Source organism: Pecten maximus, chromosome 11 (genome assembly GCF_902652985.1).
Source record: "Pecten maximus chromosome 11, xPecMax1.1, whole genome shotgun sequence".
Classification (NCBI taxonomy): Eukaryota; Metazoa; Mollusca; class Bivalvia; order Pectinida; family Pectinidae; genus Pecten; species Pecten maximus.
In genome coordinates this window covers 36,912,248-36,928,703 of record NC_047025.1, presented here as the reverse complement: position 1 = coordinate 36,928,703, position 16,456 = coordinate 36,912,248, and the positions used below count along the sequence as shown (strand labels likewise).

The 16,456-nt window shown below is 33.6% G+C and overlaps 2 protein-coding genes across 2 annotated transcripts in view; one reads left to right on the top strand and one right to left on the bottom strand.

Annotated features, from left to right (window-relative positions):
- Positions 1–1,215: 1,215 nt before the first annotated feature.
- LOC117338584 (N-terminal EF-hand calcium-binding protein 1-like) lies at positions 1,216–16,124 on the bottom strand (the record flags this gene model as incomplete). Its single annotated transcript, XM_033899942.1, has 12 exons — positions 1,216–5,075; positions 5,334–5,422; positions 5,993–6,070; positions 7,616–7,725; positions 8,518–8,571; positions 8,799–8,881; positions 9,514–9,644; positions 10,353–10,489; positions 11,200–11,323; positions 11,888–11,996; positions 14,827–14,851; positions 16,014–16,124. Coding segments are annotated over 12 exons (1,074 nt in total), but the record flags the coding sequence as incomplete, so codon positions are not given.
- A 70-nt stretch (positions 16,125–16,194) lies between these two features.
- Positions 16,195–16,456, top strand: part of LOC117337343 (MORN repeat-containing protein 1-like) — a 76,724-nt gene continuing 76,462 nt past the window's right edge. Inside the window, exon 1 of the mRNA XM_033898274.1 lies at positions 16,195–16,284. Coding sequence (XP_033754165.1) covers positions 16,221–16,284 — 64 coding nt within the window. The 5' untranslated portion in view covers positions 16,195–16,220. The remainder of the gene's footprint in view (positions 16,285–16,456) is intronic.

Sequence of the window (16,456 nt, the reverse complement as noted above, 5' to 3'; positions counted from 1 at the left end):
CAATAGGCCTTTGGAATATTAAATGCTGCCTTAGACCTTCTGCCAAAACAGACATACAGCTTTGCATCTAATAGTTCCTTTATCTTAAAGGAACGTTTTTCTTCATTGACAAATTTTAACGATATGTCCAGGTTTGTAATGGAAGTATATAAGCAATTAACAATAAGCAATTTGCATGTCGTACCAGCTTTCCTTAACAGCAATCATAAAACCTAACAAATGTTTACTTACCTCCATCTCCCGACAACCTGTAAAGTTTCTCCTCGTGGACATTGTGATGTTGGAAATAAACCAGTGATCACTATGTAAAAGGAGTGGGAAGGAGGTATGTTAATATATGTCATAGAGAACCATAAAATCACGTTTATCATTCAGTATGATGTAAGTTACGTTGTCAGAAAATTTTAGACCAATGAAATTAACGTTAATGTTCTAGATTTCAAATTCTTTGAGTATGATTGATAAAGTTCTTGCAATTTAAAGACGATGCGTATTGTTCTGGTTACACAATATGTATATCTGGTGAATGAGAATTAAATAGTTACGTTAATTGGAGGAAAAATATAGAAATCCGTAAAATTCTCATGTAAAGCAGTCACTGATCATATGTATTTGAAGATTTAAAAGAAGTACAAAATGTCAACTGAAGAAATATTCTTACTTAAAATGTTCTTAAACAAAATGACAACCAAATGGGGTAATATTATGTAATACACAAACATATAGTGTGTATATTGTTTATCGACCAAAACATCTCCGTTCAGAAGACATGACATATACAAATACACGTAGTGATATTGATGACACTATGTATAAACATTGTCCGGGATTAAAGCTTCCCTCGGTCCTTTGATCTTGTTTTTGTAATAACTGTGCATCCATTCAATATCAGCAGAATACCACCAATAACTTCATTATAACTTAAATCATGTTCCGTGACAACAGAAACATCTTCTGTGATAAGTTCCGAGTCTAGAGCTACAAGCTAAGTAAAACTACCGACATTGTTCTACATACATGTAAAGCCATTACGGTGATTACAATGTAGATCTACTATAATGACCAATCTCCGCGATCATTTCTCATACTCCATGGATCCTGACAAAGTTTATCATAATGACTACTAGTATGTCTCACTAACATTGTATGTGACTTATATTCCTGTCACATGTCTGCGTCTCTTTCTGTTTTCTACAAGAAGCAACAACAACAGTCACCTTTTGATAATTTATTAAATAAGTATTAACACACATATAACGGTAAAAATATTATAAAGGTGGTAAAAATGTCAAAGATTTGGAACAGATATTGGTTCCCTATACATTGGTATAAATTAATGCATTTAGAGTGAAGCTCAGTACATTTTAGTATTATTGTAATATTGGGTAAATTGTATAAATGATACAAAACATAGTGGACATGTCTTATACTAAGTCTAAGTTACCCAGTCGACCCTGTAATAGTAAAACAGACACTCTCACCTTGGCTTATGTAAGGTACAATACACACAGAGTCAGGATATTGTATGTTTAGCACATTCAACATGTCATAAGAAAATTTCAGGTGTTTATTTTTTAACCTAGACTTACCGTTGAGCATTCAGGGTTATATTAATGTTTGAGAATTCCATTATTATTACTAGACTGATATTGGTAAATATAGCTTTTATGACACTAACAAAGCACTTTATGACAATTATCAAATATTATTTTTACCATTTCTAATAATTCAGACATGTTAAACAGGCAAATTTTGGTTGAAAACAATACGTCTTTACCTGGAGCAAGTAAACATAACTGAAATTGGAAAAAATTGGAAAATACTGATCTTTTAAATCTAATATGGACAATTTGCTTTAAAGCAAATTACACATCCTAACTGATTATGCATGCAAAAAATCTATCAAAAAACACAGCCCATTAATAAATAGCATGCGCTACACTAGATATAACATGTGACCTTAATTCTACTCCTGAAAAGTTTATATTACCTATCCACCTATACATCATAATACCTATATTCCAATACATAAATACAATAATATCATAATTTACATATACTAAGCGATAAGCATTACTGTACAAGATAAAATGTTTGTGTGAACATTTTTTTTGTGGTTTAGAGCTCTCAAATTATTTCGTCGGTACAAACTTTCTTGGTTCGCACAGGCAACAATAAGATAACACTAATACATATAACATTGGTTGTATTTATATTTGTGGTTCCATAGAAACTATGAAAACAATGAAAGTTTCATGTGATACAGTTTATGCTGTGATGTATATAAAGTCAGAACTTTATCAGGATATTACAATGAATGATTTAATGTGAGTTTGTTCAGAGTATTGTGCCTTCAAATTGTCAATGGTCCTTTATGTAAAAAATATAAGGAGGGGTAAAACACAAATAAATCTATAATAAGAAAATCATATTTGATATAGTATTTACTTAATGCTGATAACCAATCATAGCCAGGAGTTGAGATACACATCTGGACATGAAATAAATGCATCAAAATCTACAAGATCACACTAGACCAATCACAAAGAGGTTGAAAAATGTTCATTTTCATATATTTATTTTGAATAACTACTACTTAAGTAATTTGAAATCACTGGACTATCGGACATGAGTCATCCCCTACAGTTATCTGTAATCTCATGTTTCATATTGCTTATTGCTGGAAATATGGAGGATTTTAACCTATACCCTACAGGATACACAAGACTTGATACATACATGTATGACCTTTGATCTTCAAGGTTACCTGAACTTATCAATCAGTCGTTTGCCCAAACACACATTTAAACTCACTGATAGGCGTGTACCCAAGGAACCTACAGGTGTATTGACTCTTAGACATTCGAATCCAATGACCTCACAGATACAGATTTTATTCTGACTAGGACTTACAAAAATCCTCTGCTGACGGCTCACAACTGTTTGAACAAATGTAATCTACAAAGATTTGATAGATCTATGCTACAAAGACTAATTCCATTACACATGCCCATATGGTTGTAGAAATGTCAGATAGAAAGTAGATAGACTGCATTTCATTGTAAAAGCTCATATACACCTAATTCTACACCTGGTTCTCCTCCTAATGACAGGTGAGCTCAACTACACTGTAGAAGTACAAAACAGCATACAAGTACAATTCATCTAAGACAGTTGATATAAAACTGTGGTATAGTCACTAAGGTTGTTTATTACTAAGTCACTACAGGTAATTTATTAATTAGTCACCACAGGTAGTTTATTACTAAGTCACTACAGGTAATTTATTACTAAGTCACTACAGGCAATTTATTAATTAGTCACTACAGGTAGTTTATTACTAAGTCACTACAGGTAATTTATTAATTAGTCACTACGGGTAGTTTAATAATTAGTCACTATAGGTAGTTAATTACCTAAGTCATAAACAAGAGAACAATTAACAAAAACAATGTTTTAACAAGAAACAGTGAGAGTACAAGAGTTGGTATATCATCACACAGGTGGGTGTCAACAAAATAAATATGTTTCATAAAACCTGAGGAACAGAATATACTGTAACAGATATCAATACAAACAATATAGAAAAAAAAAACATGACAAAACTTTGTAAATGTTAAACACATTACCAATGTGAAAAATGCTAAGAACTGGCAGACAACTTTGAAATATTAATTTGGTTTAATGCATCTTGAAAATGTTGGAAAATGAATACAGACCATCAAAGTCCATCTAAATATTTTACAATACTAATAGTTTTATGGTGCAACATGAATGCCCTGTTCTCCACTTTATTTTAACCTCCACAAATGGCCTGGAAATATCTTTAACATATATTGTGGCTGCAGACATGATGAATGGAACTGGGCTATAATACCTGGATTAACCATTCTTACATGCGGTGGGTGGGTATAAAGACTAGGAGAATATAAGTTTCTCCATAATGACAAAGATGAGAAAGCGAACACTACACTTATGTGTGGATACGTAGTCAAAGATTTGGTCAGGGCATAATTTTACACAGCTAAATTCTGAACTGTTAGAAAGTCTGCTCTTGCAAACTAATTACTGGAAACATAAACCATTCTTCATATTTCTTAAATTATATTGGATACCTACACTCTGTCTTTAGGTACACGATGACAAATATACTGGCCTTATTTTTGGATGTTAATTGGAAGTGTTACTTCAACCTAGTGCTGCTATTAGGGATAAAAGATTTTGAAATTAAATTTGCTGTTTGGTCTGAGAAGTCATTATGAAGTAAATGATGGTGATCTAAATTTAAACACTTGACCCTAATATGTAAACAGTTACACTGAGGGAAATCACATTTATTATTGAAATTTGATTAATCTGATATAATTCCTTCAGACTATGAACATTTATTGAAGAAAATTAAAACACACTTACACTCTAACTCACTGACAATACAGCCAACAATTCATAGTAATTGTATTAGATATCAGGTTTCAATAACCTTATTGACAAAACGAAACATATATCAATTACAGGACTATAATATGGACTATAATATATTAACCTTGCATAAAATTGTATTGCAAATATCTATCAAATACAAACATCTTGATGAACAGAACTAATCCCTGTCATACAATTATGGTTTTGTTCTAAATACTGAACCAGTAAAACCTTGATACAGACAGATCTTTCAGTTCCGCAAGTGTTTTTAGTATGTAATACCAACAATATTTAGTTAGGGAGCATGGCCTAATGTCAATCTATATAATGTTATAATTATTTCATGACGGAACTTCAAAGACGATTGAAGAAATATAAAACATGTGTGTATTTGAAATACAAATTTTTGTAGGTACACTGACATGCTCATATTCAAAGGATTTAACTTGAAATACATCTAAATTAATGAAGTAAAAACCGTTGTATTGATGTAACTTGTAAGTATCTGACTTGGTGGAACCATCTTTCAGTCTCATTGTTGGCTATTTTGGTTGGAGATCCTCTAACTTCACTTCTATGTTTTCACTGTATCTTCATACTTTTCTGTGACAGAAACCTTTATCATGCCACTTAGTCCCTTTTCCACCATCTACCTGAAAATTGATCATTTGAACATTTCATGCATCATAATCTTGCTTATTACTGACAGGAATCTGTATCGCGATACAGGGCCTTCTAATATTAGCCCCAGTAAAGTTATTCCAATAATAACAAGTGAAAATCAACACAGAAGCATTCAAAAGAAACATTGACAATACAGAGAGTGATTAACAGCAGACACCATCATATCAATTTATTTACCGTTAGGACAGATGACCAGAAAGTTTTATCCAAACTATTGTTTCACTTACTAGGAAAGTTTACTTTCTGTATAGGCTCCTCAATATCCAAAAAATCCTTGAAACGGTCACTGAAGGAATTGTCTGGATTTTCATTAAAACTGAAACAGAAAATCAAGGAACTTTAACATTCAACAAGATAGAGGATTGTACGATAGGCACCCTAGTTCTGAAAAGAACCAGGGTCTAACTCAGTTAGTACTGGCCATTTAAGTATTCTAGGTGAAATAATACACAAAATTTGGTTCCGACAGTGCGAAACACAGTAAACAAAGGGACATAACCAAGTAAATAATGGTATCCGAAATCTGATTTTGCTACACAATATTTATTTGCAATCCAAAGAAGCAAGATCAGGTGTTAGGAAACAGTTTGAAATGAATTATCATTCATCACAATTTCATAAATAGTTGACGACCAATCAATGATTTAATAATTCATTCAACAGCATAAATAAAAAAAAGTGTGGAGAAAATTTGAAATATCTACATTTAATGTGTAATATTTTAGATATTAAAACGGTTTTAAAGCATATGCAGTTTTATAACAAAATTAATATCTAAACTTGTTTATTTAATAGATTTTCCAAACATCAATAACTTCAAGAATATAAAGTATATAAATATGAAATGTAGCTAATTTGTATGCAGCCAGTTGTAGAGTTAACTTACCAGTCGTGATCTTCAGTAGACTGCCACACTTCATACACTGAGAATACTCCAGAGTCTGTACAGTACTGTACACTGATACTACAAACAGTCACAAACATGGTCTCTTTTTATCTGTCCACAATTAATTATCATACACTGAGAATACTCCCGAGTCTGTACAGTACTGTACACTGATACTACAAACAGTCACAAACATGGTCTCTTTTTATCTGTCCACAATTAATTATTATACACTGAGAATACTCCCGAGTCTGTACAGTACTGTACACTGATACTACAAACAGTCACAAACATGGTCTCTTTTATCTGTACAGAGTTAATTATCATACACTGAGAACACTCCAGAGTCTGTACAGTACTGTACACTGATACTACAAACAGTCACAAACATGGTCTCTTTTATCTGTACAGAGTTAATTATCATACACTGAGAACACTCCAGAGTCTGTACAGTACTGTACACTGATACTACAAACAGTCACAAACATGGTCTCTTTTTATCCATTCAGAGTTAACTATCATAGTTGTAAAACAGACACTAACATGGTCTCTTTCCTCTGTCCACAATTATTTTTAGTAGCTTTATTCAATCCTACGGGAAACGGGTCCTGGATCTCTAATGAATGTATAAACCAAATTAGAAGGGTGATAGGTGTATACCTTTGGACTCAGCCCCAAAACTTTAAAGTGAGTTATGGTGCCAAAAAAGTTAGGTATGGTGCCAAAAAAGTTAAGTCCACAAAATGGTAAAATGCGAAAAAATCACAATTTTTTTCTGCATGATTTTGCCATAACATCACTCCTAGACCTCTAATGAATGTATAAACCAAATAAGAAGGGCAAGAGGTGTATACTTTTGGGCTTACAAGCTTTCCAAAAACTTACCCCAAAAACTTTAAAGTTTTTGGGTGGGACGCGGACGCGGACGCCGGGGTGACAGCATTAGCTCTCGGTTACTCGTAACCGGTGAGCTAACAAGAAAAACTTGTTAATAGTGACAAGTCACCATTGCAACAAAAATTTTGGAATTTAAACAGCCGCAAGCACATCTACACATGTTCCCTAACATTATCCGGTGATGTTTTGTGAAAATCAGTTTTTAAGTTTAGGAGTTGTCCCGAGAATAAAAACCTCCTGATAGTGACCAGTAACCATGACAACCAAAATTTGGAATTTTTTTGGAAACAGCTGCATGCACATCTAAACATGGTCCTTTATATTTGTGTGCAGTTTCATTGGAATCAGTCCATTGGTTTAGAAGTTGTCTGGACAAGATGTGTCTACAGACAGACAGACAGACAGACAACCCGATTCTAGATATACCCCCCTCCCCCCTAACTTTGTTGTGTGGGTAGAATTATCATGCGATGAATTTTTTTTTCCACTTAAGAAGTATTTAAGGCTACTAGCACAAAACATGTATGTACATCAAGGCAAATAATCATCAAGTCGGAAAGAGTTACCTCCCATCTATATGCCCCCCCACACACTAGATCATTCCATCCATTCAGATTCTACATACATAAATTTTGCGTGTTCAATCTATTATCTTATAGTGTAGCTTAAAAGTCTTATTCAAAAGACAAAATGGACAGACTACCTTATCATTAACAAGTGATTTACCTCAAACATGGCAGTAATTTCTGTGTGTCCTCTATGTAGTCGCGTAGACTGGTTCTAAACACATCCTTTGAATCCTCTCTAACCTTCATATCTCGCTGTAACAGCAGCAGCTACAACACAATCACCAGTTTCTTTTTGTTTTAAGTGTATAATATAAAGTGGCCTTCCATGTACTACAAGGTACTATCATTACCAACCTGAACTTATCTACACTGGAAATTCAACTTTTTTATCATAAATTACTTCAGTTTATATCTACAATCATGTATATCAATTCCAAATTATTAATCATGCAAAAAGGTCCAAGGGACCTGTATCAGACAAGGAATCAGTAATTACCTACACTTTTCCAGTTTACAACAGACCTAGAACTACTTGTTTGGGTTTAATATTTGTTAAATCACCGTCATTCAAACAGCTACAGTCCATATAGCATCACTCTACTGTACTGTACATCAATGCATTATAACTCAAGGCAGGAGAGAACATGCTAGGTATTTAAAATGACATACAATCTTTAAACTTATGCTAAAGTTGATAATTTACCTATTTAATCAGGTAAACGCCTACGCCTGGGTATAAACTTTCCCGCTAGGTCTGTACTATTCATATTTCCATTGCAAAGACTTCACATTCTAACATAAGAACATCCCCATAATATTGATAACATTTCAACCAATTAAGTTATAGACCAAACTATATGCCTTACATTTATCAGGAGAGAGAACAGTTTATAGTTAGCAGGAAAACGAATTAGTCTATAAATATACCAGCCAATTTGAAAAACAATACAAAATATTGATTTAACAATAAAAATACTTTTTACACATAAAAGAAAAACTGTGCAGACTAACAAAGTCTGTATTTAAATGTTTCAAATATTGTATTGTTTTCATACCAACCTTGTCGCCCTCCACAGCATTGAGATCCTCATCAACAAAGTTTCCCAAATCTACCTGTAAATAAAAACAATACAAAACTAACACAGGCATGTTCAGTCTACAGTTTCTTCCCTCTCCAATGATTGACAATTCAAATTGGATTTCAGAAATACACCTGCAAATTTAAATCTCTTATAAGAAACAATTTGAAGTGGCCTAATATAAACTATTCTACTAATATAGATGGCACGTATTTTAATATATAAGACGATCTTCTTTACTGTTACATGCATTGTACTTACACTGTGCTCCAGTCTGTTGAGTAACTGGGTCAGTCTGTCCACCTGAGAGGTCAAGGCCAGGGGGTTCACAGAGGTTGTTGGTGCTGCAACAATCACAGTATTACATTAGCTATGTTACTGTATCATAGCACATTTATCAATGTAGATATCATCTTTTATAGCTTCCCTGCAGATTTTGCTTACCAATATTACTTAAAATTAAAATGATAAAAATGTATGTTAAGTTCAAGTTCAAAGGCTGTTTTTTCCAACAATTAGTTTAAATACATGTCTGGATTAGGGGTTCCAGATAGTAATGTTTTTCAAGCATAATTTGTAACCATAAATGCCAATCAAAAGTGATAGATGTGGAAAACATTATTTTTCATTTTATTGAAATATGCCATCAATCACAATGAATATCTACTAATTATCAAAAATGACAATTGGTCATAAGTTTTGAAAGAATATTATTCTGGTCTTTATTTAGAAAATAACTCTGGTATTCATGTGAAATCTTGGGAACTTTGAACTTCTGGATTCTGAAACAATCTCCAGAAAACAATATGGCTACAGGCTAAGAAAAACCTATTTAAGCCTCTCCTACAACTGGCAGTCGAAAGGATGCATCTACACTGTAATTACTACAATGGATCCACATCTCTAATGCAAGGCCTTAAGAGTGAACAGCAACTCTGATAGCTTGAGAGTACAGTGACAAGTTCTCTACACCTACCCTCCATATTTACACTACTCTGGGACTGATTGCTTGCTTGGCGCTTGGCTCTACGGCCAACACGACCAGGAACAACTTCATTGCCATCCTTCTTTTTCAGGTCTGATAAATGTATTGGCTGAATGTCCTCTCTGTAACATAGCATGAGATCAATAATGTCATGTTGCATTATAAAATAATAATATCCTTTACTCAACATAAGATTAATAATATCCCAGAACATCACTATCATATCTAGATCTGTAACAGCATATATCATGCAGTATCTCATCTAGCATAACATAAAGTGTAAACAACGTTTGTTATATCCTATGTCATTCATTAGAAGAAACTTCCACTAATGCCAATGTTAGCTTATCAACATCATCTCCATCATGGCTGGTGACAAATCTTGTTTAATCAAGAAAGGAGGAATGAGGGGTCCCATTTGGACTATCTCTGACAGATACTTATAGATAAACATCTTAATCATGTCAACATTATTATGATCCAGGTTTCCATTTGACCCTTGACTTTTAGCAATTTAGGGAGTCAAATAACACTTCTCAGAAAACTGAGGGTCAAAACATATATATGTCATATTGACAGGCTCCTTCAATCCTTAAACTCAAATCTGATTTTAGGGTTCCACAGAAAACCTTGATGGCCCTAGCACCTTAACTGCAACTGGACTTTCCAGTAAAAGTATCAATCAAGTAAAGATTGACAGGACATGTCAGTGTGAGGCATGTCAATAGAAACTTCCTATAACTGTTTCAAACATATTTTTCCCAGAAAAGTTGACACCAGATGACCAAGAAACATGAAATTTGATGGTTATCAAGAAAAGTTGCCACTACCTTTCCTGTTTAGCCTGTTCATCCAGAGATTCTGAGGCAGATTCCAACGGGATTTGTATGGCTGTAATTTGGTTCCACATTTCCCGGACAAGAAATCGTGTGATGAATTTATCCATCCTTCCAGCACTTGGGTAGGTCTTCAAAAACAATAAAGTAATCAACCTTTCATCAAGTAAAATGGATGTTTAAGGCACTATGTATACTTAAATCTAGTAAACACTGCAAAATAATATATTGGCTGAAAGTACTACAGACAGTAAAGATTTCATTTAAGATTTTAAAGAAAGAAATGCAAATAAATAGAGGATATTGAATGGTTTACCATTGAATATAATATACAGTATATTTCACTCGTATGACAGAATATCAATATTTTCACGAGTGCGAAGCCCAAGTGAAAAATATCGAAATGTTCTGTTATACGAGTGATATATATGTTATATTCAAAGGGAAGCCATTCAATTTTCTATTTATTGCATTCATATGCTAAAAATTGTTTTTAAAAAATCAAAAGAATGATAGTGTCAAAAAGTGCGGGAATCAGTAACTTAATTCATGATGTCACCTCTTTGTGGTGTTACTCCATGTCAACTTGGGGGTGCCATATTGAAAGGATAAATTTCTTTATTTCACTGGTAAAAATGCAATAATAAATACTTATAAATATTGTAACTGGGTACTAGTATCAACAAAATAAAGGCAATATTATTAGTTTGATGAGGAGTGTGATGGACTTCTGTCATTACGGGGTATCCAGCATGTTTACCAAAATGAAGATGCAAGATATTGGTTAGTTTGTTGTTATAGTACTAATAATGATCAAGACATCAGATTTCGGTGAGTTTACCTGTGATGTAGACACTAAAACATTGGATAGTTTGGTGTTGAAATCCTCCACCAGGCTATAAAGTTCCTTAAACTGACCCAGATGTGTACAGAAGTAGTCATGAAGCTCACCTATGTCAATATTACTGAAAACAGGTATAGAACACATAGATATCCATCAAATATTACACACTTCAAAATTATTGGATATGGATGAAAAAACATACAACATTAATTCATCTAGCATTAACTAATATCATAGAAAATTGAACAGGACATGATGGGGAAACTTTATATACCACTATATGTGGATGTCGTCGGAGATGCCAGGTTGCTTCAAGTGTAGAGGGCAATACGACAATGATACACTTCTATTTATTTTATTATTCATTTCTAATAAAAAATTGGGAGCTGTTAAAAACATCATATAATAGAAAGAATTGATTTATTATATTGTCCCATTATGTTTTTATTTTCCAGAAAATCTAGTTGTAATGCTACAACTTGATAAAACCAAATCCCAGTAATTTTTGTAGGATTATTTCATTTAATTTTGAGACCAAAACTTTTTTCATATGGTACTCAATATCTATATGCATCTGTTGTGCACAGGAAAAGCACGAGTCCATGACTGACTAGTCCTAAAAATAACTGAAGGCACATATCATGATCAACCATAGCAATGTGTTTAAAGTTTAAACTCAGCTTACTTGGTGTTATGTGTGTCGATTTCCTTGAAGAGAGATTCCAATTCCTCTTTACCCATGATACCATCGGAGAAAAATCCGACAAATTCCTCCCAAGATATGGCTCCGTCATCTGACAAACATTTTTTAACAATACAGATTTCAAAAAATGTATCTAAATACAAAAGAAGGATATAAAACCTTCAATAAGGTATCAATCAATATCTTATATGATCATCAGAAAAAAACAAGTAATTCATGTTCACTAGTTAGTGACCTTGACACAAACAAGAAAGCAGAACTTTTTTCAGATATAACATGTAACCCCTCAAGAAATGAAGCTCCTAGATCCACAGTGCTGACAAACTTTAAATTTGATGGAGAGGAAAACTACCTATAGCTATCCCCCTAAATAAGAGTCATTATAAACGTAAGTAAATTCAAACTAAAATACAAAATCTACAATATTTCCAAGTACAGTATACTAGCACAAGTAACAATGTTAACTTCTACAAACCCTTATTACTACATTCCTCTACAAACCCTTGTTACTACATTCCTCTACAAACCCTTGTTACTACATTCCTGTACAAATCCTTATTACTACATTCCTGTACAAATCCTTGTTACTACATTCCTATACAAACCCTTGTTACTACATTCCTCTACAAACCCTTGTTACTACATTCCTCTACAAACCCTTGTTACTACATTCCTCTACAAACCCTTGTCACTACATTCCTCTACAAACCCTTGTTACAACATTCCTCTACAAACCCTTGTTACTACATTCCTCTACAAACCCTTGTCACTACATTCCTCTACAAACCCTTGTCACTGCATTCCTCTACAAACCCTTGTTACTACATTCCTATACAAACCCTTGTTACTACATTCCTCTACAAACTCTTGTTACTACATTCCTCTACAAACCCTTGTTACTACATTCCTCTACAAACCCTTGTTACTACATTCCTCTACAAACCCTTGTTCCTACATTCCTATACAAACCCTTGTTACTACATTCCTCTACAAACCCTTGTTACTACATTCCTCTACAAACCCTTGTTACTACATTCCTCTACAAACCCTTATTACTACATTCCTCTACAAACCCTTGTTACTACATTCCTCTACAAACCCTTGTTACTACATTCCTCTCCAAACCCTGGTTACTACATTCCTATACAAACCCTTGTTACTGCATTCCTCTACAAACCCTTGTTACTACATTCCTCTACAAACCCTTGTTACTACATTCCTCTACAAACCCTTGTTGCTACATTCCTCTACAAACCCTTGTTACTACATTCCCCTATAAAACCATTTGTTACTACATTCCTCTACAAACCCTTGTTACTACATTCCTCTACAAACCCTTGTTACTACATTCCTCTACAAACCCTTGTTACTACATTCCTCTACAAACCCTTGTTACTACATTCCTCTACAAACCCTTGTTACTACATTCCTCTACAAACCCTTGTTACTAAATTCCTCTACAAACCCTTGTTACTACATTCCTATACGAACCCTTGTTACTACATTCCTCTACAAACCCTTGTTACTACATTCCTCTACAAACCCTTGTTACTACATTCCTCTACAAACTCTTGTTACTACATTCCTCTACAAACCTGTTACTACATTCCTATACAAACCCTTGTTACTACATTCCTATACAAACCCTTGTTACTACATTCCTCTACAAACCCTTGTTCCTACATTCCTCTACAAACCCTTGTTACTACATTCCTCTACAAACCCTTGTTACTACATTCCTCTACAAACCCTTGTTACTACATTCCTATACAAACCCTTGTTACTACATTCCTATACAAACCCTTGTTACTACATTCATATACAAACCCTTGTTACTACATTCATATACAAACCCTTGTTACTACATTCATATACAAACCCTTGTTACTACATTCCTCTACAAACCCTTGTTACTAAATTCCTCTACAAACCCTTGTTACTACATTCCTATACGAACCCTTGTTACTACATTCCTCTACAAACCCTTGTTACTACATTCCTCTACAAACCCTTGTTACTACATTCCTCTACAAACTCTTGTTACTACATTCCTCTACAAACCTGTTACTACATTCCTATACAAACCCTTGTTACTACATTCCTATACAAACCCTTGTTACTACATTCCTCTACAAACCCTTGTTCCTACATTCCTCTACAAACCCTTGTTACTACATTCCTCTACAAACCCTTGTTACTACATTCCTCTACAAACCCTTGTTACTACATTCCTCTACAAACCCTTGTTACTACATTCCTCTACAAACCCTTGTTACTACATTCCTATACAAACCCTTGTTACTACATTCCTATACAAACCCTTGTTACTACATTCATATACAAACCCTTGTTACTACATTCCTATACAAACCCTTGTTACTACATTCCTCTACAAAACCATTTGTTACTACATTCCTCTACAAACCCTTGTTACTACATTCCTCTACAAACCCTTGTTACTACATTCCTATACAAACCCTTGTTACTACATTCCTCTACAAACCCTTGTTACTACATCCCTATACAAACCCTTGTTACTACATTCCTATACAAACCCTTGTTACTACATTCCTGTAACTTTTACTGGCCTCACATTGTTTCTACCAAAATGATGCATGTTCTAGTCAATATAGTGATGGGCCAATGAAAAACAAGTTGTTTTGAATGTAGTCAAATTAATTGAAGCCTTAATAATTATGATTAATGTCAAAATTGAAATTAATCGTTGTAATTAGATTTCATGAAGACAATTACAGTACAACCTTATCTGACTAATGTCAATAACATGTCTAAATTTTCATATCAAATGGTTTTATGTTATCAATCCTGATGAGGTCGTTCAAACAGAGATGAGGTATTCCAAAAAATGAAATACTATTTTAAGCTATAATACACGTCCAGAAAAAAAATGTGATATTTACCATTTTTATCGGCTCTCCTAAATACCTGAAATAAAAAAGGAATACTTTATTTTTATCACATTAAAACAAAATTCACAAAAATTATCTGCTACATATTGATTTAAGATATTTGATCATAAACTATTTTCTGATACTGGATCTAGATCCTTAAATGTTGACATGTACATCAGCAATGATTGAATTATAGGTACTAGCAATGTCTGTCAACACACTCAATCTATAATCAAGCTTGGTTTAATAACTCAACTGAATATGATGTGTCCCTTTTTAAAAAAAGCCAATCTTTGAAAAGGTATTGAGATATGTGAAAAACCATTAATGTAAGTTTGTTACCAACCACTGCAATGTTGTACTGTATGGTTAAGTGTATGTTAGAGCTTCACAATTTACATTCACAGGCTTATTTATTCATGTATATATAGAGTGAACATGAATAGCTAAATCAAACTGAAAAATGGATGACCAATCACAGCTTAATTAATATTTCGGTTCATTTCCTTAATCTCATGATCAAGCGACTTTATATTTGTGGAATTTAAATGGTGCATTTTTTTCAGAATCCACTTTCACATCACCAATATTTGGTTACAACTATAGTCAAACCTGCCTATATATACATAGCCAATTTCAAGTTAACTGTTGCTTCAGTATACCTGAAGACACACATTATACATGTATGTACATACATGTATATCCTTGGTAGGCCTATACCTGCTAAATGTATAAATGACTGTAAACGTATACATTTATAGACAAGACTATACCTGTCATTGTACCTATATAAAATATATAAAAGACATATAACATAAACAAATAACTCCTAATGGGGACGATGAGATGGAGAATGTGGAGGGGGGGGGGGGGGGGGGGGGTAGGGGTCGAATTTAGTGTTTGTCCTCCTCCAGCTGATTATTTTAACAAGGTTTTGCATCGTCTGATATGTAATATACTGTCTGATGTATCACTATAATTAAAGGCCTGAATTATACTTATTTGTCAATAGAAATATAAGAAAAACAATGCAATATTCAATTATTATCTAATAATAGCATTGCTTAGCCTGTTGTCCAAACGTAAACATCAGTAACCTCCAAATCGCAATCAGGCTAATTTACTTTGCTAAAACATTGCATATTGTGTTCAAGTGTCATTTGGTTTAAACATTGTTAACTAAAATATGCACGCACATCTTTAAAAATTGACATCCCCTTTTCTTGGTCCATCTTGAACAACGAATGATGACTTTTCCTGTCGGCTTCTGAAATATCTTTTAAAGTCTCGCAGGTGTCTGTCGAATGCGAGAATTACCCATTCGTTCGGAATTCTCGGGACCAATTGGTATATTTGTAGAATAACTCAAGAGATGCTCCAATCACGTTGTCAGTGAAAACAACATGGCGACCGGATTGGTTCGAAGTGCCTCCTACATAGGAGAAAAGAAGAATGAAATGCGAAATGGTACGTATATCACAAATAAAACTAATCTTAACCTCATCAGAAGGTCGATATTTAAATTGCTGGTGTGAGATTGCGTGGAAATATAGTTGTGTTTACATATTCTAATGTAATCAAGTCAGCTGTACACTGTACATTTTGTACGATAACTAACGTTATGTTCCACTGTAGGGTA